Source organism: Hypoxylon fragiforme (genome assembly GCF_022984875.1).
Source record: "Hypoxylon fragiforme strain CBS 206.31 chromosome Unknown GGS25scaffold_6, whole genome shotgun sequence".
NCBI classification, from domain to species: Eukaryota; Fungi; Ascomycota; class Sordariomycetes; order Xylariales; family Hypoxylaceae; genus Hypoxylon; species Hypoxylon fragiforme.
The window spans coordinates 1,105,643-1,127,667 of NW_026054761.1; the positions used below are offsets into that span (position 1 = coordinate 1,105,643).

The following is a 22,025-nucleotide window of genomic DNA, read 5'->3' on the forward strand; positions in this document are numbered from 1 at the left end:
AGGTCTGTGGCTGGAACGGTTCCAAGAGAGGATTGGTTGAAACTTCCTAGAAACCTGGTGTCACATAATCACATACAACCTTAGAACTTGGCATAACTTAATGTATTGATATATATAAATATGTTCTGTGGTAGTAACCTAGTAAGCTGTCGCGAAATCAGCCTCGCCCAGCCCCTGACAACTCCCTCAATGATATTCGCCGCGAACGGCCCCCAATAAACCTTCCTTATGGCCTTGAATTGGTTCCAAGGTTGTTTCCAACTTCTTGTGTCTTTTCGTGTAATGGTTTTGGTACCTTAGGTAGGTACCTAGTATATATATCAAGCCCCTTTCTGAAGCCTCCCCACGTCATATGAAACCGTCGCTGATGCTTCCTACGGATTAAAATAGTGTAGGTGTATATATAAATCCTCTTCTAACAGATGCATTTGAGTACCTAGGTAAGGTGATTTGCTTCGTCTTTTTTCTTCCCTCTCTTCCTTTCTTTGGTTCCATCTCAGGTGGAGGGCACAGTTGCTTTAGCCCCCCTTTCATGGTATCCTCGAACTATATAAAAGAACCTGTTCCAGGTTACGGTTTACCTCGGTATATAGGCATGTACATATATGTGTGTGTAGTTAGATGTAGTAGTTCTGCGTTATGTTTCCTCGGAATGGCATAGCTAGAGAATCGAAAAGGAATACATATAATGAGTTACCCCCCGACGAACCCACCCCTCTTTATAGACTTATAGATCTGAGATATACCTACCTACTTGGATAGGCATGTCTCCTATTGCGTTGGTTTAATATATAATAAAATATCGTCCTAAACCTGGAATCGTTATATATCCCCTATTCTTAACCCATTTCCTAGGCATGTGAGAGTTACGAATAATGTCCGCAGTTACAACCTGGACTACGTTTTTTCCCTTTCATGTTAAGGACGAAGAGATCACGGTGAACATTGGAGGTAGGTAGGCAGAAATGGTGATCTGAGCATGAAGATGACGGGTTCACGACGAGAAGTCAGTAGCCAGCAGTTTAGGGTCTTGCCCGGGACCACTTGCACACACACACATTCATCGCTACAAGATAACCAACTTCTCTATTTGCTCGAGAGGAACATGCACTGGTTGGTGAGCTCCCTCATCGGCTACTCTCGCGTTTATCAGCTGTCACTTGTACATGCCTTGCTCACCGGAAGTTAAGTTAAGGAATCCGAAAAAATCTTAGGAAGTAGGCGCCGAATCATTTATTAGACGGTCGGGCTGCCACCGGGGCGATACAACTCATGGTAGTTACTAGGCATGACAATCGGAGGCAGCCCAGAAGCCTCATTTAAGGGCGGGTCATCCACGCCCGCGGGCCCGTACCCAAGCCGGTAGTAGTAGAAGGGCAGGTCGTCGCCCGGCGCGCCTCTCGCAAAGCAGCCGCTCCTCGTCGGATCACGGCACATCACGCCATTGTGGACGCACGAATCGCAGGGCCGTTTGCGATCGCAGTTGCGGTTATAGGCCATGCACGTCTCGCAGCGGCTGAACTCCTTGTCCTCGGGCAGAGCGCGGCCGCGGAGCTCGCCCGTGGGCAGCGCGCTGTCGCCTAGGACGCAGATCAGCCCCCACGCAAGACACTGCTGGCAGCCTTGTGGCGGGTCCACGCTAGCATCGCAGGGCCGCTCGGACGGGTGAAAGCGCAGGTGGCATGTGTGGCAGCGGTCGAGACGGGTTGCTATCCCCCACTCCCTGTCTAGTGCTGGATCTGGCCCCGGATCTGAGGCTGGAATTTGACGGCGATGGGGTGTAGGGCCCGCGACTGGGTTTGCGCGGTCTTCTCTATGGATCTCTGCCCGGTTCGGCGGAGGCGGTAAGTATTGTGTTATTTGGTGATGGCTATACCCCAGCGCGGGAAGGTGTCTCGGCACGCCACCTTCTGCCATAGGGAAGCCGTCGATCGTGCAATTCTGGCCGGGTTTTGCCCTGCATTGTCGACATGTGCGATACCACGGTTCCGTCGCCGGCCCTTCTCGCCAGGAACAGGTCTTGATGCCCGTTGGTAAACATCCGTCGCAGCACATCGGATCCGTCATCCCGTCAGGCCTGTCCCGCAGAGTCTGGTGATGGAAAATACATGGAACATCCCGCCTTCTACAATTAAGGCAGCCCATGTCATCTGTGAGGCTTCCATTGCAATTCTGCAGTCCCATCCGCAAACATTCGTTACAAGCAACCTGGGGGGCTCGATGCACAGGTCCAGGAGTAATAGGAGTGTTGAGTAGATTTGCTGGATTCATTGTGAGGAGTGAAGAGTAGACGAACACTAAATTATCTAAGTAGTAATAGAAGTAGTGGTGAATCAAATATCCATGGTGGTTGGATTATCAGCCGAGCAGGATTGCAACAGACATTTATGCCTGAGAAACAACGCGGACAGGAGCATTGTTGACTCAGTTTTTTTTTTTTTTTTAGCACAAAGATGGCAAAAATTGGACGAGTTAGTTGTTGCTCGATTTTTTTAAACAATTGTTAGACATTGAAACAAAATCGACTGATTTTCTTTCACTCCGAGGAATATCATCTAATTTACAGACATTAATGTAAACATTGAAGCTATATCAGTCGACTTGGCAAAGAGCAAGACATCTTCAACAGCAGTTTACTTCATTAGACCGTCCCCGGACTATAGTTTTAGGTTCATGATTAGGAGCCAACATGCACAAAGACGGATTTCTGGTCGATATCATACAAACTGAGAGACGCCTGAACTTGAGATTGGGGAATCTATGACATCGAACCACTGTAAAAAAAAGGATGAAAGTAAAATGAAGAACATTACAAGTAGTGAAATGACCAGCAGAGAGATCACCTCCCATCTCATCTGCGACGATCTAGACCCTGGAGGCTCTCACGCGAAGTATTCTGTATCTTAAACGCATGGTGCCACAAGTCCGCATAGACATTGATGTCTTCCCGAGTGGCGGCAGATTAACCACTCGATTTGCCCCTTATTCCTTTTTGGTTTGGATGCTGGTGGTTGCTCGATACCATGAGCTGCAAGACCCCGACTCCCATTACCATGCAACAATTTTGCTTCGATCGGACCGACATGTACGACTCGAAACCGCCGAAACCGTGCTCGTTGCGATCATTCGGATCCACGCCCTCACACGTATAGATGAGGAAAAGCCTACACCATCTCATATGCATTGTTCCAACCGCCGCTGAAACCGTTTTGTTCTTGCGCCACCTTTTATACGCCTCATAGGACTATGCACTTGGCGCAGCAGCCAGCCTCGGACTCGCCTTCGTTCATTTCCATCTTGCTAATATTGCCATTCGCGCCACCGTTGCCACCACTGTTTGTCGATAGACCTTGCATGTTGCGGTTGTAATGGCGAATTTCCCGGACGAGGTCGAAGAAAGCCTTGTCGACATTTGTTCGGGATTTAGCGGATGTCTCGACGAAGGGGCATCCGAATTGCTTCGCAAGCGCCTCGCCATCTGAACAGCACGTATTAATAAGATGACCCAGGATGAAAGCAGATGCGTAGAATGCTAGTATGTATGTATTTACCTTGTCGGGGAACTTCTCGTTCGTTCTCCAAATCGCATTTGTTGCCCACAACGACCATCGGGAAGTAGTCTGTGGGATCCTTGTCTTTTACTCGCAGAATCTGTTGTTGAAAAGTGCGGATCTCTTCAAAACTTTGATCGGACGTAATGGAGTAAACTAGGAGAAATCCTTCTCCAGTGCGCATGTACTGTTCTCGCATAGCCGAATACTCTTCCTGGCCGGCCGTGTCTAGAACGTCGAGTAGGGCAACTTCATCGTCAATGACGCATTGCTTACGGTATGAGTCTAAATGGCGATTTAACGTTAGTAGAGGGGTCGCCGGCAATAACAAGTGAAAATGATGGAGTTTGACTTACCTTCAATGGTAGGATCATATTCGTCGACGAAGTGGCTCTGTATCAATTGAATGGTCAAGCAAGATTTGCCTACACCACCGCCGCCAACTACGACCAGCTTATACTCCCGTAAAAACTAAGAAAGCATGTCGAGTAAGCAATCGGGACAGCATGTAGATGGGTAGCGCGCAACAAGTGAAACATACCTTTGATGCCATTGTGCGTTCGCCAATGGCAGCAATGGATTGACTGGTGAATGATAAGAACCGGTGTGCGAGTAGAAGAACCCGGTAGAAATTCTAAATCAAAGGGGGTTAACTCGGTCTGGAGTAGAACCGCGCAGCAGTACGACTAAGATTGTCTCAAGAGGCGAACAAAGGATTATTCGATGATGGGATCCTGGTAATGTGTGATGATAGGACAAGCGAAGGAAGTAAGTAAGTAATGAGGAATAGGGAATAGAGAATAGGAAGAATGACTATTATGATTTTCCGGCTAGTTGCCCGGCGATGATGGAGTTCGGTTGGAAGAAGTTAAAAAGCCACACGCACAAAGGGATCTGCCGTCAAACCGGCAAAGTCTTGCGAAAAGGAAAAGGAACGGGGAACGGAACGAAAGTGAAACGGGTTACAAGAGTGGAAAAGTTTAGAGAATAATAGAGAGAATTGAGAGGAAGCAGAGATTGGTACAAGGTAGGGAAGGAAAAGGGAAGATATTCCGTCGTATGCGTGGATATGTGGATTTGGGTGTAGATGTGAAAGTGGATGTGGATGTGGATTATCCTAATGGGATAGGTCCGTGTGTTCTGTTCTTGTTCTTGTTCTTGTTCTTGTTCTGCTCTGTTGTGCTATGCAGTGCTATGCGGTGATGTGCTGTGCTTGTGTTGTGCTGGTAGGTAGGTAGGTGGTAGGTAGGCAGATGGGTGGTTGGATAGAGGTAGAGGTGGTAGAGGTAGAGAGACTGGAGGAGCGTGCCTGTGCCTACGTCTGTCCGTGGTCACTGGAGATGCAGTGTAGAATGACGGCAAAGAACATTCATTAGGCAGGAGGGGGAGCTGTATGGTTCGTAACTTACAGTTGACTTTTTTTTTGATACCCTTTTGGATGTAGTAGTAGGCAAAAGAGGTAGGTATTGTGAAGGTATTGGAGGTATTGGAGGTATTGGTAAGTTAGTACGTATGTATGTGTAGGTAGGTAACTTGAAGAAAAATAAAAATAAAATAAAAAGAGGAACTTCGGGCGCTTGATTGCTTTCATTGCTTGGCCCACACAACAGCCAAAGGGGTGGGTACCTTAAGGTACTAGGCAGGCAAATGATGGGGGATAGCTGGGAACACTGAATACATAATGTTCAATATGTATCTAGCTATGCATGTACCTACGTAGTAGCATCCATGATCCCATGTGTATTACCTGTATGCATTATGTATGTCAGGTTGTACATGTATGTACTTACATGTACGTGTTATATACATTGAACATAAATAGACCGATGTACTGCGCATGTACTATGTAGCAATTGATTGATCATTGAATTGAGGGTGGGGCGGGGCGAGTTGTGAGGATCACGGACCAGATGAGATTGATTTAACATTGGCTGTTAGAGTTCTCATGCGATTCCAACGTTTTAATTAACAAAGCACGGACCACAAAATCATTCAACTCTTTGATAGAAGAACGGGCCTCTTCTAATTCGTGGGATGGGGATACGCTAGTCTATATCAGGTGAAGGCCGCTAGCCACTTAAAATCAATACTACCTACTAAGTGCTAGCACAGGCTTTAAACGTTCTAGGTGGTCAAGCAAGGTAGGTGCAATTACATGGAGGTTGGGCTGGTTGGTAATTTTGATCAATTCAATGTTGATGGTTTATGTTCAATGTTTATTATTCAACATTGATGTTGCTATAGGGAAGGATATCTCACGTATATAAGTGGTTCTATACCCAGGGCTGCCAGGCTGTAGGCTGCAGGTTGCCAGCCTAGGAACTCTCGTAATTAGCATCACGTCTCATACAATTATCTAGGTACTCCATGGATATCTACCACCTATCTTCAAGTGCCTTCTAATATTAGTTAGTATATTCGATGTATCAGATGGGTATTTGAAAACTTCAAGATCCATTATCGAGATTGATGATTACCTAGTACTATCTTGCGTCAGCTTCGATGTTATGTACTTGTGTGTACATAACTATCCTAATCTACAATCTAATCGATAGATGATGCTAGTAGACGAGGTTGAGTTCAAATGTTATTGAAAGAACTTCACCATGTAGAACATCCGAGAATCATCTTCAATTTCCCACTTACATACAGACCTTCAAGTATTCATCAGGGCAAGATTATATTTTATATTTAAAGGCAGCACGGAGCTCATTCGAGGTGCTTCGGCCTTCTGCTAGCAAACATTGGACACGCTTAGCACGTAAACTGGGATAGCTCCATCAACCTTAAAATTGGAGGTTACATCTTATGTATGTACATATTAGGGGCCACCCAGCTCTGTTTTGCATTTACTTGATTTAAGTACTTCAACATTCATATCAGTAACATCAATGATTGATCCATTAATACCTGAGGTCTACGACAACATTGAAGTGTACCGCATATTTTCGCCTTTCTCACTTATATCTTGACCCACCTTTAAATGCGTTTTACCCTTTTAGGAAGATCTACCCCAAGGATTATTCAACAACATCTCAATTTCTCCCTTTTCCCATATTTATGCACCTTCTCTTATATAACAAATCCTATTAAATAAAATCGAGGGAATTAAATGGAATGGCTATTCTAGCTAACATTGAGATTATCTGTACGTATCTTATTTTTATTCATTTTCTTTTTAGGAGTAACCCATATCTGGCAACGCGTTCAAACCATCTTCAAATTCTTCGTTGAAAGTATCAATTTGAAGGGCTCAGTTCAAGGATCAAAATGGACCGGGTTGCACGTTTGTAGCTGCTCTTTTGCAAGAGTTATTCAAGGTTGAAGTTGCGACCGGTATGCCGCCTACCGCGCATGGGCCGATTTTGATAGCGCTAAGCTTGGAGCCTCAGCACGAGAGTAGCCTAAAAGGGTAAAACGCATTTAAAAGTGGGTCAAGATATAAGTGAGAAAGGCGAAAATATGCGGTACTAGATGCACCTAAAATTCTAATTCTTCTTACAAGCACTCCCCATAAGCTTTTTTTGTCTTTCAATGTACGAACAAGTAGACACATGCTCATCCATACATAGCATGTAGTAATCTTCGGTCTCTACTTCGTAATGCACCATCCTCAACCATAAGCCCAAATTCTACATAAATTTATCACGAAGTTAGGCCTACCTTCACTTCAACTATCGCAACACTGGAGTACACACTACATAGGTCGGTGTTACTATGGTGTTAACTATATATATGTATGCATGTGTAGGTATTGTCAACGCGATATCGACATGCCATGTCAATAGTATGTAAGTGATATGTTCCCTAGGTACATATTCCCCAGCTCCCAGCTCCCAGTTCCATGTAACTCTTATCTTCTATGGCTTCTTGAGCTACCCGTATATGCAAATGCGCAAGCCACCATGATAACTTGGGCAGCATATTATTAGCTCTGATTACTTCTCGTCTTCACTTCGTGTGCAAAGAAGTACATGCATACATACTTACATACGTATGTATGTACATACATACGCGCATACATATTGTCACCCCAATCTGACATCCACCCATAATGCTACCTTAAGCGGTGAACCGAATTGGAATTATCGACTTTTGCTAAGCTTGGTCGGCCTGTTATATTCAACAACACAAAAACAAGACGAGGCCAACCAGCTTCCCCGTACATAGATCAGCATCCTACAGGCAGGCATATCGCACACTGCGTCTTGGGGGAATCACCGGCCTATCATTCTAGCTTGCCTAGCATCGTCGAGACCCTTTGGCGATGGAGATGGAGCTCCTCGGCCTTTTTCAAACCGGTACATGTAAAGGACCACTAACCCATCTAAGGCAGTTTCTTCATTTTGACATTTCCTTCCTTGGATATTTGTTTGTAGGTACGTAAAACGAAACGATCCCGCTGAGATTGTAATAGAGATTGTAATATGACAGAACATCCCTTGTCAAATATCCCGTCCAAGTCCATTACCGGTTTATGTATGTGAGTGAGTGCTATCGTGTCGGTGAACGCCGAGATCACGGAGATACCTACCTAGGGTAGCTAAAGAAGAAAAAGAAGCCTTAAGGCTACCCTAGGTAGGGTAGATAGAAAACTTTGAAATTTCAATCAACAATGGCAATGTGACGCGGGTCTGAATCTTGAAATGAGACTCATTTCCTTCCCCCACGACAAGACCTTTTTAGTTTTTGTCCCAAGTGTATTTTCCCATATAATTGTAATTTGTGTAAGTTGTATTATTGCATCTGACAAGATACGCGCTCATTTGCATTGGCCAGTTTTAACTAGCCATAGTAGTTCGTACTAACCTCGTTGGTTTTAACTGTACATACATACATGTACCTAGGTAGGTGCTTACCTCCAAGGGCTACTCTTCATTGGGCCCCATCACGCCTTTTATTTCCCTGCTTCTTCTCCAAGTTCTCCTTCTTCTTTTATGTACCTGCCTATTTTAGTTGCCTTAGCTGTTGCCCGTTGTGCCCGAGCCTAGAATCAGTGCCATTTTAAACTTTTCTAGAAGCCTGACGGAACCTTAAAATCTCCGCCCGTTAGATACCATAGGGTCATGACTCGGGAGTACCTAGATACATAAGATCCAGATTTCCTGTTTAGTGCTTCCAAGTTCCTAACCAGTAGTTACTAGGCAGGTACTAAGTATCGTTCATAATCTCGTTTTCCAGACAGGGGGTGCTTGACCCCGCAAATGAACGTGCGTTGCGTCTGTGGATATCTGCATATCGTTGAAAAGGAGATAAACAGATAAACATGCATCATCATACTGATTTTATCTCAGCGTGGCTCAGACTAGGAGGACGGTTTTGCTTTGTACCTTTTTATTTTCAGCCAATCAGATCCAAGACCCACCCCCTCCCACGCAAAACCGTCTCCTAGTCTGAGGCACGAGTGTGATCGTTTATATAATAGCCCCCTACAACAAAAATCAAAAGTATCAAAATAATTATTACAATCAAGAAATAAACATCCAAATTTACTCTAATACAAATAATTAAAATACTGCGAATTCAATACAATTTTTTTTGTATTTTTACGGCGTTTGGTAGTTGGTATATTCCACAAAGTTAAGTATCGTCACTCCCATCAGTTGCAACATCAAACTTACGCGATACGCCAAATAGTTTCCCACGCATAATAATGGATAAACAATTGTCTTTTTATAGCCTGTCCAGGCCACGAGAATAATAACGCGTCGAGACGAAATACAGCGCGTTGAACCCAGATGGCACATACCGTACCATCAATCCAGTCAAGCCATTCAAAGAGCCATTTAAAGAGCCATTCAAAGAGCCACGCTCTTAAATAACAATACGAGCGTGGTCGAGGCTAGAAAGAATATGCTTTAAGCTATCAACAAAGTTTGGGATTGATTGGAACATTGTTGGTTATATTATCGCTGAGTGTCAGTGTTATATAATGGTAAAAAATTGGGATTTTCACCCCTCGAATCAAATAATACATCAACATCACGCCAGAGAAATCAGAAAAAATGCTAACGGGCTTTAGAATATCTATCACTAGCCCTAAGAGCTTGTTTGAAATGGATAGGGCCTTTTGTTGCTTCGCTGTCGCTTAATAGGGGTGGTAATTGGTTTGGTTTGGGAAGGTTGAGGGAGCAACCTAAATTTAGGTTTTTGTCTATGTTTTTTGAATCTTTCCACTATAACATATAAAAATTATATACAGGGCTTGATATGGAATCTATCTACCTCCGAGCGTTTAGAAATTCAGAATATCTATTTTTGTTGTTTAGTTATTGATTATTTCGTCGCAAAGATGAAAAAAATTTGTATGGCGTTTCAGGGAGCAACCTCAAAAATTCACACTCGTGTCTTAGACTTGAAATTTTGACACGACACGCACAGCCCCACAGATACATTGGCACGGTCCATGTCTGTGGTGGCTGTGCGTGTGTGGCGTAAAAAATTTCAAGTCTAAGCTCGCTAAGATAATACTGATTCATACATGTATGTATGTATGTATTGATGCTTTTGAAAGTTTGAATTAGTTTTTAGTTAACAGTAACATTTGAACTATTTCTTTCATGTTGTTTTTTAATTCTTGATGGATCAATCATCCTGAAGGAAATGTCAAACGTTTTACGAGTAGTATGATGATGACCTTCTCGGGTTTTTGTTTTCCTTGAAACGCGGAACTTTTTTTCCCTTTTTCCCTTCTTCCCTTCTTTTTTTTAACCCCCCTCCCAAAAAAAAAAAAAAAAAAAAAAACCAAAAAAAAACCACCAACCCATACGCGATCCCTAATCTCATACGCGTTTACAGATCATTAGCTAATGACGAAGTTCACTCTTTGAAACTGCCCAGGTATCCTAACAACTTTGAACCAGGTAAACTCCATTAGAATCCACATATGGTCCCGTAACTTCACATACACTAACCATTATTTAACGAATAAAGAATGCACAACTTACATACCTGCTGCATACCTGCCTACCGCCTGGCAACTCACACCTACAAATCTACGTTGACCACATGCTAATCTAAAGAAAGGACTTTTAACGGAGCTACCGAATCAGCTGCACGATCACCGACGATCTCATTGACACCTTCTCCATTGATATACACAAAACGTGGGGAGGGGTTACGAAACAATCGGCCGACCTTTCAGCCTTTGTAGCTGGTAACTATTCTCCATACCGAGTAATTGAAATATCGCCAATATTAGGCATATCAGCCACATCAGTATCGAAAACAACCTACCCAAGCCACTGCCTACAGTTAATCTTCCTCATCCTCCGAATTCACTCGCTTCCCTCGGACGTTTTCGATAACCTCCGGCGCAATGCTTTCAATATACTCTATGTCCCTTCCGACAAGCGTGACGGAGTTGTTTTTCTTTCCCCATCTTGGGTAGCTTCCAACTTTGACTCCTTTCGGCTCAACTTTGGCCGCCAGTTCAGTGAGGTAGCTAGCAACGGAGCTCTCGGACATCGGAGTTGAGATAATCACTCTGTGGATGCCTTTCCCCTCCGGGTCTACCAATCTTTCAATTATGAACGGCTTGAGGCCTTCAAGAAGGCTTTCAACTGGTGCTTGTGTTAGCATTTGGTGTGTAGGGTATGAGCACTGATGATCCCCATCAACTTACACAACCTCGGTACACCTGGGAGAATATGGACGTTCCCATTTACTACACATATAGGAACCCAGAGGGTATCTCGAGGAAACAGGGCCTGCTTAGCAAGGTCCCGAGATTCGTCCGTAGGTAGTTGGACCATGCGGAGCCGGGCTGTCTTGGCCGGCGACTCCACATCCCAGCTAAAGTTGGGGTGAGAGTGGTGAGGCTTGGTCAGCTTCTTCATGCGCTCGTAAGCCTCTTGGTGTAAAATTAGCTTTAACCCGAAGGCTTTGGCAATAGATTGGTAAGTAATGTCATCATGCCTAACATGGGTAAGTTTTCTACAAGTTCTACAAGAACGAGGGCGAAGCTCCTAACTTACGTCGGTCCTATACCTCCACTGGCCGCGGATTAGCTCGGTCATACAGATCAGGGAGAAGAAGACGGATGGTTTTTCCTCCTTGGGGTTTAGGTGCCTACCTAGTCACAACAAAGTCATAACGATCGCTCATCCTCTGCACAGCTTCTATAATCTCGGCCTCATCGTCCTCGACAACCTCAACCCTTTTCAAGTTCTGCAAAACGTGTGAGCTCACTACAAGCCTGAGTTGTGTAGTCAGGGGTAAGCAAAAAATGCAGGAGCCCGTACTATGCCTAAAGAAAAACACCACTTAGCCATATAGGCCGAGTTTGTCTATCACCATAATTTCTAATTAGCCATTGGCATGGTTCAAGACGTGACTATCATTAGGTAGGTGAAATCGCACATCGGTTGTCTGGGACGAATTAGCATTTTGTAGCAAAGCAAGTATTAAATAAAATAAACAATAGACTCACCTTTCCCCCAAGCACCTCATCGCCAATGATCAGACATGCCGCCGTATGGATCGTCCGCGAGTTGCGCTCATCTGCCGAAGCCATCGCTCTCGGTAATACCCTCCCACCGGATGAGCTGGAGCTGGAGCTGGATATCGCAGCAGTAGCAGGACCTAGTAGTCCCGAACGAGATCCTACGGAGAGGTGGCGCGCGAGCTGTGAGAGCCGCGAGATCATATACGGTACCTTGGGTGGGTAGGTAGGTAGGTAGGTAGCCTCCGAACTTTGCCTGGCTGCCAGGATAGGAAATCGCCGATAGGTTTGGGTTGGTAGGCAGGTGACGTAGTAAGTAAGTAAGTAAGTAACCTAGGTTAGATACTTAGGCCAGACGTTTCTTCAAGCCAAGTTGTGAGTGTGCACGAGAGAATCAGAATCAAGTTCTCCGAACCTTGTGGTAGTGACAGGCGGGCGGGGCGGGCGCTAAGACGGTGGTTGGGAATGGCTTGTGAGGGAAGCTGGCGGTTATGAGGGCTGGGCTGGTAGGTGGGTGGGTGGCCTTTTGTAGCTCTGGAGGTATGTAAGTGTTGGCAGCCTTTGATGTTGGAAGTTCAGTGGTTAGTGGTTAGCGGTTGGTGGTGGTGGTGGTGGTGGTGGTGTGTGGTCATTGGATGCCCCTCCTTACCAACCAACAGCGGTCCACTATTTACCTAGGTTAGGTAAACTAGTTCTAGGTGTGATGTAGGTAGAGGCCGGAAGATCTTCGGGGGGTTAGTTGGTAGTTATTTGAATAATGAATGGATCTAGGTTAATGTGCTAGGTTAGTAAGTAGTCTTTGATTCATCAGCTTTTCCCCCTTAACCCAACATTGAAGCTAAAGCGTCATATGTCTTAGGTAAACTCGAGGCCCATATGTATAGTTACTTACTACTTGCCCATCCAGGGGAGACCACTAACAACAAAGAACACCAAAGGCAAGACAAGCAAGTGTAGTCTATTGAGTCTATTTATTATCCATACCAGATGCCTACCAAGGTATCGTATCTACAGCAGGTATGGAAAACCAGGCATCTCTATGTATATCACTATTCTACCAAGACACCTAACCTATCCCATCTATGGAACTTTTTTCTTTTTTTTTCGTCTATCCCGGGAACTCCAAGCTTTGAGTACCTAGGTATTCATCGAGAGTCTGCAATTTTGCATTAAGCACCTCATCACCTCGTCTTTCTCATGCCCCTTCCCCTTCCCCCCTTTCCAATTCCAAGCGTTACCGTTTGTCATACTAGGTAGGCAAGCAAGCCTACTTCGCCTTCGCAGCGCCAAACTTCTCGCTGATCTCCTCCTCGCTGAAGCGGCGGGTGCAGCGCCTTAGCATGGCGGCGCGCTGCTCGATGGTCATGGCGATCTGGCGCTCGCCGATGGGCACGAGGCAGCGGGCGAGGTGCTCGTAGTGGTGCAGCATCAGCCGCACCGTGATCTCGAGGTAGTCGATGTTGTGGAAGACGAGCGCGTGCTCCGAGCTGTACGTCCCCTTGTTCGCCAAAAAGTGCACCGGGTGCTCGCGCCAGTGCCGCCGCGGGTTCAGGTGGTGCGACGTGTGGTACCCGTCGTTGTAGCAGAATCGGTTGCTCTGTTTGTTGGGTTAGTGGGAGATAAGTGCTGTGTCTATGTTTTCTTGTATGTTGGGTGGGGGAAAGGGGGAAGGGGGTTGAAGAGTATGTGAATAGGGAAAAGAGGTCATGACTTACAGGGACGTCAATCAGGGTGATGCTAGATCGGTAGTCGGAGTCGGGCTCATCCGCATCTACCAGAGCATGCTGTCCCCAGTTACCGACCATCAACCCGGCGCGGAGTAATCCGAGAGGGAGCAAGAAGACGAAGAACGTGGGGCGGCTGTTAAGCAGGAACAGGATCAAGAGACTGGAGTAGTTCATGAGCTCCCAGAATGCCCCCTTCAGAGCGAACGTAAGACGCCCCTTGCGGAGAAAGTACAGGGGCAGATCTAGCCACACCAGGAAATAGAAACGCCCGATGTAGTGCAGGAAGTGCCAGATGTTGTCGCGCTGGTAGCGGATCGTGGACGAGAGGTCGTCAGGCCCGTTCCCTTCAACGTGATGGTGCTTGACATGGTGGTAGTAGTAGCTGTTCCACGTATGCCCCATTAAGGGGTCCGTGATGTACGGGAAAACCGTATCGAATACTCGAAGCAAAGGTCGCTTCTGCAACACACCTCCGCCATGGATGTGCTGATGCATCATTAACGTATACGTCCCCAAATAGTAGAACTGCATGACGAAGTGGATAATTCCATGGAGATAGGTGAAATGGTAGAAGAGGAACAAGGCGCTAGGGACAGAGGTGGTGAAGTAGATGATCAGGTGTGTGACCATGATTACATCGCTGATTACTCATTAGCAAACTACTTAGGGATTTATTCATCTTAAGCAGGACTCAAAATAGTCTCTTTAAGAGAAAAGCAAGATCATGAAATTGAAAAGGCCAAGTTGAATATAGAAGTAAATGGCGTAGCATCGTACTGATAATCTGTTAGTATACATGTAGAATTGATAAAAAGCACCCCTTTTAGGTAGCCAATAGACGCCATCGTACTCACCCTTGGATGTCTGGCAATACCCTGAGCCCATTTTATATACGGTAGCAAGACATGCTTGTAGACCACGGGGTGCAGCCGGGTAGCCAGATCCCGCAGGTCGGCGGAGCAGATGACCGACGGCTCAAAGTCTTGGTTTCCCGGGTCGTTAGAAGCTCTCATCCGCTTGAGGTCTTGCTCGTCCCTGGACGGCGAGGTGTAATGGTGGCCAGCGGCTAACAAAAAGGAATCCAAGTTAACACGAAAAATCCCGGACGCCGGGGTGGCTCCTTGACATCCATCTGCCTTGATAACTTTCCCCCGTTCATGTTTTTATAAAGAAGTGGGACCTACATCCATTGGCATCTCCTTGGCCGGATGCCGACGGCTTTGCGGAGGTCGGGTCGGCGTTTTCTTGGTACCGCTGAATGTCGTCGGCAAGATTCCGCAGCACGATCACGTCGTTCGGAGGCAATTCCGGACTAATCTTTATGGAACTCATGACAATTCCAATTCCAAATCCCCGTCTAGCTGGAAAGGGGAGTTTTTAGGAAAAAAAAAAAAAGGATAGGTTATGAAGCAAGGCAAAGCTTCTGAAGAGGAAGGAGAAAAAATAAAACCGAAGAAATTAATAATAAAAAATAAAAACTCTAAATGAACTAGCAAGGAACAAGGACGGTGTAGTAGACAGTAGTAAAAGGAGGCTGCATGTGCTAACTACCAGGTACCTTGTAGCTGATCTTTGTGTGACTTCAGGTAAGAGATAGTTACAGGACAGGGGAAATTCCTACTAGTTACCTAACCTAGGTATGTAGGTAGGTAGATCGACAGGCAGGTCTCAAGTTAAGACAACTGTATACTGCATCTGGTCTTCTTTGTGCTTTCCGCAGTTTATTCCATGAATCGAATAAACTCGGCTTAGTATAATGAGTAAGAGAGAAGACAGAGAGAGAAACCGAGTCAGAGTAAGTAAGTAGGTGTGAGAAGGATAGAAAATCGGATGAGCAGATCAGATGGAAAAGTTAGGTGTTCTGCATGCTCTGCTGTAAAATCAACCATACGACCCCATTTCGCGTTGGCGCTAAAGGGGGTTTAGTGGCAAAGAGGAACCCATAAAACGCTGGGGCTCTCACTCCGTCCGCCTGCTTAACGGTGTAATGGCGGTGGGAATACAGGTACCTAGTACTATGTAGGTTGCTAATCTACAGGGGGTTTAGCCCAACTAATATAAACTCCGTTCATGGATACTCAGGGGTAAAATCTGGGATATTGATCGCTTGATGCGACGTTAAGTTGTTGAGCCGCTTTATCACATAACCCCTAACAAACCCCTAAACCCCTAAACCCCCAAACCCCTATTACAGTCCGAAGAGGTTTTCTTAATTGTCTTTTTTTCTTCACTGAAATCTTTCAATTCTGATTCATTCGTAATGATAAGATACTTGGAGCTGGTTTGCTGTCTGAGACGGCAATATACCTTATCTCGCATGAATTATTTTGCGTCGTGTCTTTTCTCCAACTTCCCCTTATTTTCTCACCCGCTGAATACCTCTGGTGTATTACTCGCCTCCATAAATCATAAGAGAAAAAAGAAAACCCCCCTCTCAATACTTCATTTCAAAATCGTCATCTTTCATAGCTAAGGGGTATCGTTGAGATATAATGCGGCACAGCCTTTTTGAGCCTATCCCTTTTCCAGGTTATCATTAACCCATAAACCTGTGCTCCGATTTTTTGTTGAAAAATCTGGACCCCGTTTCCAAACGCCTGGATATATGCTTGTTGAAATCGTAACTCCCGTCACCCAGTGTAGCCAAATGCTTGTTGAAAAGTTCAAATGCGCCGTTACCTGCCTATACTGTCGCAAAAGCTCATGCTACTGCGACTGCTCCATTTTCGTTGATGGATGAATTGCTGTTTGACTCCCCGTGAACCCCATTAGCCTGACCATTTTGCCCTGATTTTGCGGGCACATTAATGTCTTTGACAGCCAGCCCATCAAAGAGCTCAAAAATAGCTCGTGGCTGACGGAAGTCATTATTGACTGGCCTCTTGTTAGCTTTGCTCATTGACGGGCTTGACGGACTTGAGATTTACTAACCAATGTTAATCAAATACCACTCATTCATGACTTTCTCAATCAAAACGCGACTGGGCGAGTTGGCGTCGTGGCAATGAGCCCAGTCCATGCCAAGCCTGAAGGCCTCGTCTTTCCAGGCTAAGAAGCTGATGCTCTCGACGATCGTGGGTTGAACAATCTCCTTGCCTGGGAAGACACCCCATGTAACCGCGTTTGGTCCTTCGGATGGAGTATTTGTCTCGATCTTCCCGGATCGAGTCACAGCATAGTACGACAGATCCGGATTTGCATCAATCCTCCGAATGATCTCTGGGTATAATTCAGGAGACACTAGCAGTTCTAGATAAGCCTTTTGATACACATACCCATTCGGGGGGCCCCATCCATAGACGGAGTGCGTAGACTTAACACCGTCTACGGCTGGCTGAGAGTTGATAGTCAGCAAGCCACGTTGGTTTAACTTGATGAGTTCGTCCTTGATGGCGTCGGATTCAGAAGTCAGGGGCGCTTCGCTCCAGGGCAAAGAAGGAATCTCTCTTTCGATGTACCTGACGAACAAGTTCGCAATCTCTTGCACGGAACTAGGTTCACCCCATCTCTTCCGGTTGGACTCGTTGGTACCAGTTAGGCCAATGCCATACGCATCCAATTCGCCAAAGGCTGGGGAACGCGAATCACCCCATCTGCCGTTTGGAAATTCATCCCAGTCCTGGGTTCTCGAAACGTAAGATTTGTTACGATTGCGCCAGAATATGGGACGGACGTCCTCTTCGCGTCGGCCAAGGGCAAGAGATTGCTTCCACGGCAAGGGCTGTTTTCGAGGACGGTTCGTAGTCGGCATCCAATCTAACTCCTCCAGAACCATGCGGGTTGCTTGTGCCAAGTTCATCGTATAAAAGTGAAGATGGACAATGCCGGCGCTCATGATCTTTCGGCACAGTTGAGCGACCAACGTTTTCCCAACCTCTCTCACGGCAGCATCATCATTCTTTATCGGTTCAAGTGCTGTCATCCAATCCTCAGGCACCTTGCAGTTCATGTGATTCGCTCGTCGGATAAAGCTAGCGTAGGTTGCAATGGGCATAATCCCGGGAATTATGGGAATAGTGATTCCCCTTGCTCGCACCTTGCCCACCCACTCCACGAAATTATCAGCGTCGTAAAACATCTGGGTGACAATAAACGTGGCGCCCATATCGACTTTCTCCTTCAAGTGATCTAGCAGCAAATCCTCATCCTTGTTGTCGTCGCAACCTTCTGGATAGCCGGCAACACCTATGTCGAAGTGATTCCCGTAGGTTTTCCGTATGTGAGCGACAAGATCTCTCGCATATTGGAAACCGCCATCGGTCGCTACCCACTTCTCTTTTTCTCGTGGGGGGTCTCCTCGTAATGCCAGTATGTTGGTGCAGCCAGCTTTGTACGCTCTCCTTAACGCATCGTTGATTTTCTCCTCCCCCATATCAGTGCAAGTCAAATGCATGCAGGTCTCGAGACCAAAATAAGCTTGGGCCTGAACAACCATGTCGCAGGTCAGTTCAGCGATACGCCCTCCAGCTCCCCATGTTATGTCGATAAATTTAGGCCCGAAGTCGTACATACGTTCCATTCGATCGTACAGGTTTTGCACACCTTGGACTGTCTTGGGAGGGAAGTATTCAAAGGAGAAGGACGGCTGACCAGTCCTCTCGGCGTCCGCGAGCATTTCGTGGATATGCATCTTGGTGAATAGGGAAGGGCAATACAGCAACTCCTTAGATGGGAAGCCCTAATTCAAGTGTAGTACTTTACGAACAAAATCTACCTACGTACGAAGGACAAGTTAGCCGGAGCAAATATATAGGTACGACCGTCACATGTAGTACCACAGAAAGGGAAGGTAGAAGAATTGAGGCTGGCGTAGAAACATATGATTCGAAATAGCATTGGGGGAAAAAAACATCCAAGAAAAAAAAATCCAACTAGCGAACTCACCTAGCTAGCTACCTAGCTAGCTACCTAACTTAGTATCTTCCTTCTCACACCAAGGGAAACATAGGAAATGCCTCTCAAGCTCAGAACGTTATTAATTATTTTCCCTGGGAGGAAAAAAAAAGGAAATAATTTGGAGTTAGCAATCCTTTTTCCCCAAGTAAAATAAACCGTAAGAAAAAAAGTTTGTGGGATGGGGTAGGAGAAAAGATGAAAAAAAAGGAAAAGTTATGAATATGGATTGTTCAGAATTGTGAGAATTGCGGATGGATCGAATCCCTTGAAGTTGCAATTCTGGAAAGTCCCAAGGTTCCCGCCAACGCTCCCACCCGTCATTCCGAGTCTGGAGTCCTTCTGATTGGTCTAATCACTCGGGCCTAACGCCATTGGGCTAATTCGAGCTTTTACTGCTTATAGTACTATGTATGTAGGCAGCTACGGTCGACAGATACTCCGCCGGGTGCCCTGACTCCTGCCCTGACTCCTGCCCTGACTCCTGCCCTATGTACCTTAAAGTTCACCATTCATATGGGGCTTATGTACCTATACCAAAGTAGGCACTGCTAGTGGTACGACATCCATGGAGGTGTATGGAAGATGTCCCTGATCGAGGGTTCCACGCTTGTGCTGTCGGTACCTAGTAGGAAGGTACTATTCAATGTATGGATTAGTTGATCTCCGGATTACAACGGATGCAAATCCGGAGATATAAGATATCTAGGCACCTATTGGTATGCAGTAACATCGAGGGTAACATTTCTTGCACGCAAATTGAATGTTACTAGTGACTACCTAGTAGCTACGGTAACTACTATGTAAACGTAAAACACATGCATAGTGTTCCAATTGCTATATTCGTCTCTCTCGGCGTTCATATAAAAAAGAATTAATACCAGGTTCCCGGTATCTGATATCATTTGCAATGGCCGCTACAGCATAAAGTTAAAGCCAGGAACTAACTACCCCTCATCGCCACCCCTCTTGGTTGGAGTAGGTACCTATTGTAACTGTAACCCACATGTGCACTTGCTCCCTTGCTCCCTGTCTCCGATCGGTAGGGCTTGCCCCCGCTTCACCGCTAGAGTATCAGTTGAGTTTCTATTGGCCTCAACAGAATCAGCTGACCGCCAGTGCCAGAAACTCTAACCACCTCACCACTGCAACTTCCTCCTTGCTTACATACGTGTACACAGAGATTCAAATTAATAGATGATGCCCTATGTATCGTTCTAGGCAAGAGCATTTGGAGAAATATGCTCTATTGAGGCTGATCAGTTCCATGTGTGGTAGATGCGTGCTTGACTATGTCCTAGTTTATGTCCTGGCTCTTACGGGTTAACTATATAATAACCTCAAAACATTTCCAAGTTCAATGCTCGGGCTATGTACCTACTCAGCTTACTCATACCTACATGTAACTAGCCAAGTACACATGTATAACATACGTTCAATGTTAATGACGACATGCTTCAAGTGGCTTGGAACCATCAATGATGTACAGCATCTGTAGATGCATCAGATAACAGTGGTGACTGGCATGTTGCTGTCGAAATCTCTAACAGGTAGCTAACCGCTATCACAGTACATACATACATACCAAATAAAGAGACTCGGAATCAACCTTGCTGTCGCACGGTGGCCGATGGGCCTATAGGAGCGGTGTGTTATACGTTGTTCATAATTAAGAAATATCCGCTTATTTAAGATCTATGCTCAGGTACCTATGCTAGTTTATTAGGGAAACAGGAGAGAACAACTACAAGTCAATGGACGGTGTTCGAAGAAAATATTAACTGTAATGACTTGTGTTAGCCATACTGAAATACTAACTGAGTTATTTGTGTCTATTTCAAAATGTATAGTTGGACTACCTAGCGCAATAACGGCGTTGTTCTGCGCCTTCTAGGTCCCGCCTGATGACACTTTAGAAGCATGAAAGCCTGATAATTATGTAGGTATGATTTGGTATAAATCGAGTAAAGTCTTATATTCATGATTTAAAACGGAAACAAAAACCTCTGACTAGTACCAATATCGCCTCCTAGGCCGATGAAGTTCTTCGATTTATACAGGATTGATGTTTCCGCGCCTTCTGGTTTAGTCATGTGACACCCCTTCGAAGAGAGTGGGCTTACATAGATTCTACGACGCAACATAGGACCATATTGTCTTATGTATATGTGAAGCCACGTTAGGTAATATTCAATGACCGGCAAAACTACTATGTTCATATGTTTTGATAGAGGATAAGTGAGCAAGCATGTGCTCACATTATTGTACCCCAAAGACCCAGATGTTACAATAAGCACTTAATCATAATCATATTTAGTGAAATTTTCTAATGAACGAACCTGACCAATGGTAGGAAGCGGCTTGCCCTCCAGATAACTATAGGGCTGGATGTAGAGTGCATAAGGGCGTAAGGGGTTAAGGGGCCCTCCCTCTTTCAGCTCGGGATAATCGTTAGCCGCATGATCCTGTAATGTCAAGTCAAGTAACTATGCCATAATACCACTCCGATGTCTGTTCTTGAATAGCTCTCTTGGAGGTGTAGCGCCCCTGCGAGGAGCTGCTTCAAATTGGTATAAGGTAGGTGGCTATAGTGCTCTCGGGAGGTGGAAGTGTGATATTTTGAAGAGGCCTACCTGGATGATCCTAATCTACCTAGGTAATTTATGAGGCACTATTGGAACTCCCCCACAAGATCTTTGGTATGACATTGATATCATGTTTTCTGTGTGAGATACTCCTGCTCAGATAGTGGAGTAGGCAAGGTCGGATGTATGATTGCCATTACAACTTACATCTCCTGGTAAGTTTGATAACATCTACTTCGTCCCAGCATTGTAGTACGACACTGCCACGTGGTAGTATTTTTTGGTTCTACGCATGAATGAGTGTCATGGAAAACATGTTGGGGGCCATGAAGCAATAGCGAGAAAAAAGAAGGCCAAAGAGAATAGGTGCATGTAATTTAGGCGCGGCATGTGATTTCGGGTTTACTGGGCACCTGGGCAGGCTGGGGAAGTGGCTCCAGGCGCTATTAATGATTTAAGGCACAGCTCCCAGCGCTAGTTCAGGGATTAACGGCAGCTGTGCAAGTGCTAAGCTTCTAGTGCTGTGGAGTTTCTCCGGGGCTTCTTCTGTTAGGCGGGCTATTCTCTTCTTTTAGCCTTGTGGATCCCCCAAGGACTCCAGTGTTCTAGGGCTATGACAATATTTGGACAATCTGGCTGGCGTCAGCATTCGTATTCAATGCTTGCAATGCCTATGTATGCCTTGTTCAATGTTGTCTGTATTGTGACTCTGTGTTCTTTTGATCGCACGATTCATCCATGTTTCAATTATCAGGTGCTTGCTTAATAAGAGAATCACTAAATTCTATACTACATCTATGGATGTAGGAATGAGTGTCTAATAGCC

The 22,025-nt window shown here is 45.5% G+C and overlaps 6 protein-coding genes across 6 annotated transcripts; all 6 read right to left on the reverse strand.

Moving 5' to 3' along the window:
- Positions 1-1,035: 1,035 nt before the first annotated feature.
- Positions 1,036-2,439, reverse strand: GGS25DRAFT_494427 (uncharacterized protein). The gene has a single exon (XM_049261356.1). The coding sequence runs from the start codon at positions 2,269-2,271 to the stop codon at positions 1,237-1,239; it is 1,035 nt and encodes a 344-aa protein (XP_049115523.1). The 5' UTR covers positions 2,272-2,439; the 3' UTR covers positions 1,036-1,236.
- A 797-nt stretch (positions 2,440-3,236) lies between these two features.
- GGS25DRAFT_514676 (ras-domain-containing protein) lies at positions 3,237-4,104 on the reverse strand (the record flags this gene model as incomplete). Its single annotated transcript, XM_049263014.1, has 4 exons — positions 3,237-3,478; positions 3,552-3,836; positions 3,908-4,022; positions 4,093-4,104. The coding sequence occupies 4 exons, from the start codon at positions 4,102-4,104 to the stop codon at positions 3,237-3,239; spliced, it is 654 nt and encodes a 217-aa protein (XP_049115524.1).
- A 6,211-nt stretch (positions 4,105-10,315) lies between these two features.
- Positions 10,316-12,353, reverse strand: GGS25DRAFT_494438 (molybdopterin binding domain-containing protein). Its single transcript, XM_049261357.1, has 7 exons — positions 11,983-12,353; positions 11,913-11,921; positions 11,795-11,839; positions 11,626-11,720; positions 11,528-11,545; positions 11,176-11,468; positions 10,316-11,113 (listed from the first exon to the last, which is right to left on the reverse strand). The coding sequence occupies exons 1-7, from the start codon at positions 12,196-12,198 to the stop codon at positions 10,806-10,808; spliced, it is 984 nt and encodes a 327-aa protein (XP_049115525.1). The 5' UTR covers positions 12,199-12,353; the 3' UTR covers positions 10,316-10,805.
- Positions 12,354-12,795: 442 nt separating this feature from the next.
- Positions 12,796-14,599, reverse strand: GGS25DRAFT_494535 (uncharacterized protein). Its single transcript, XM_049261358.1, has 3 exons — positions 14,576-14,599; positions 13,710-14,497; positions 12,796-13,591 (listed from the first exon to the last, which is right to left on the reverse strand). Exons 2-3 carry the CDS (start codon positions 14,349-14,351, stop codon positions 13,262-13,264), a joined length of 972 nt encoding a protein of 323 aa, XP_049115526.1. The 5' UTR covers positions 14,352-14,497; positions 14,576-14,599; the 3' UTR covers positions 12,796-13,261.
- GGS25DRAFT_320267 (uncharacterized protein) lies at positions 14,370-15,547 on the reverse strand. Its single transcript, XM_049257810.1, has 3 exons — positions 14,906-15,547; positions 14,576-14,787; positions 14,370-14,497 (listed from the first exon to the last, which is right to left on the reverse strand). Exons 1-3 carry the CDS (start codon positions 15,051-15,053, stop codon positions 14,444-14,446), a joined length of 414 nt encoding a protein of 137 aa, XP_049115527.1. The 5' UTR covers positions 15,054-15,547; the 3' UTR covers positions 14,370-14,443.
- A 761-nt stretch (positions 15,548-16,308) lies between these two features.
- On the reverse strand, positions 16,309-18,672 carry GGS25DRAFT_320205 (methylenetetrahydrofolate reduct). The gene is made up of 2 exons (XM_049257809.1): positions 16,653-18,672; positions 16,309-16,595 (listed from the first exon to the last, which is right to left on the reverse strand). The coding sequence occupies exons 1-2, from the start codon at positions 18,349-18,351 to the stop codon at positions 16,423-16,425; spliced, it is 1,872 nt and encodes a 623-aa protein (XP_049115528.1). The 5' UTR covers positions 18,352-18,672; the 3' UTR covers positions 16,309-16,422.
- Positions 18,673-22,025: the final 3,353 nt, after the last annotated feature.

Excerpts from the sequence above, each read along its gene's own strand:
- GGS25DRAFT_320267 (XM_049257810.1), bottom strand. The coding sequence starts at position 15,053 with ATGAGTTCCATAAAGATTAGTCCGGAATTGCCTCCGAACGACGTGATC. Across the intron at positions 14,788-14,905 it reads CCAAGGAGATGCCAATGGAT|CCGCTGGCCACCATTACACC; the intron begins GTAGGTCCCACT and ends CCTTTTTGTTAG. Across the intron at positions 14,498-14,575 it reads GTATTGCCAGACATCCAAGG|TACGATGCTACGCCATTTAC; the intron begins GTGAGTACGATG and ends ACAGATTATCAG.
- GGS25DRAFT_494438 (XM_049261357.1), bottom strand. The coding sequence starts at position 12,198 with ATGATCTCGCGGCTCTCACAGCTCGCGCGCCACCTCTCCGTAGGATCT. Across the intron at positions 11,721-11,794 it reads GGTGTTTTTCTTTAGGCATA|AACTTGAAAAGGGTTGAGGT; the intron begins GTACGGGCTCCT and ends CACGTTTTGCAG. Across the intron at positions 11,114-11,175 it reads CCCAGGTGTACCGAGGTTGT|TTGAAAGCCTTCTTGAAGGC; the intron begins GTAAGTTGATGG and ends CACAAGCACCAG.
- GGS25DRAFT_494427 (XM_049261356.1), bottom strand. The coding sequence starts at position 2,271 with ATGAATCCAGCAAATCTACTCAACACTCCTATTACTCCTGGACCTGTG.
- GGS25DRAFT_494535 (XM_049261358.1), bottom strand. The coding sequence starts at position 14,351 with ATGGTCACACACCTGATCATCTACTTCACCACCTCTGTCCCTAGCGCC. Across the intron at positions 13,592-13,709 it reads TCACCCTGATTGACGTCCCT|AGCAACCGATTCTGCTACAA; the intron begins GTAAGTCATGAC and ends CCCAACAAACAG.
- GGS25DRAFT_320205 (XM_049257809.1), bottom strand. The coding sequence starts at position 18,351 with ATGCATATCCACGAAATGCTCGCGGACGCCGAGAGGACTGGTCAGCCG. Across the intron at positions 16,596-16,652 it reads GTGGTATTTGATTAACATTG|TCAATAATGACTTCCGTCAG; the intron begins GTTAGTAAATCT and ends ACAAGAGGCCAG.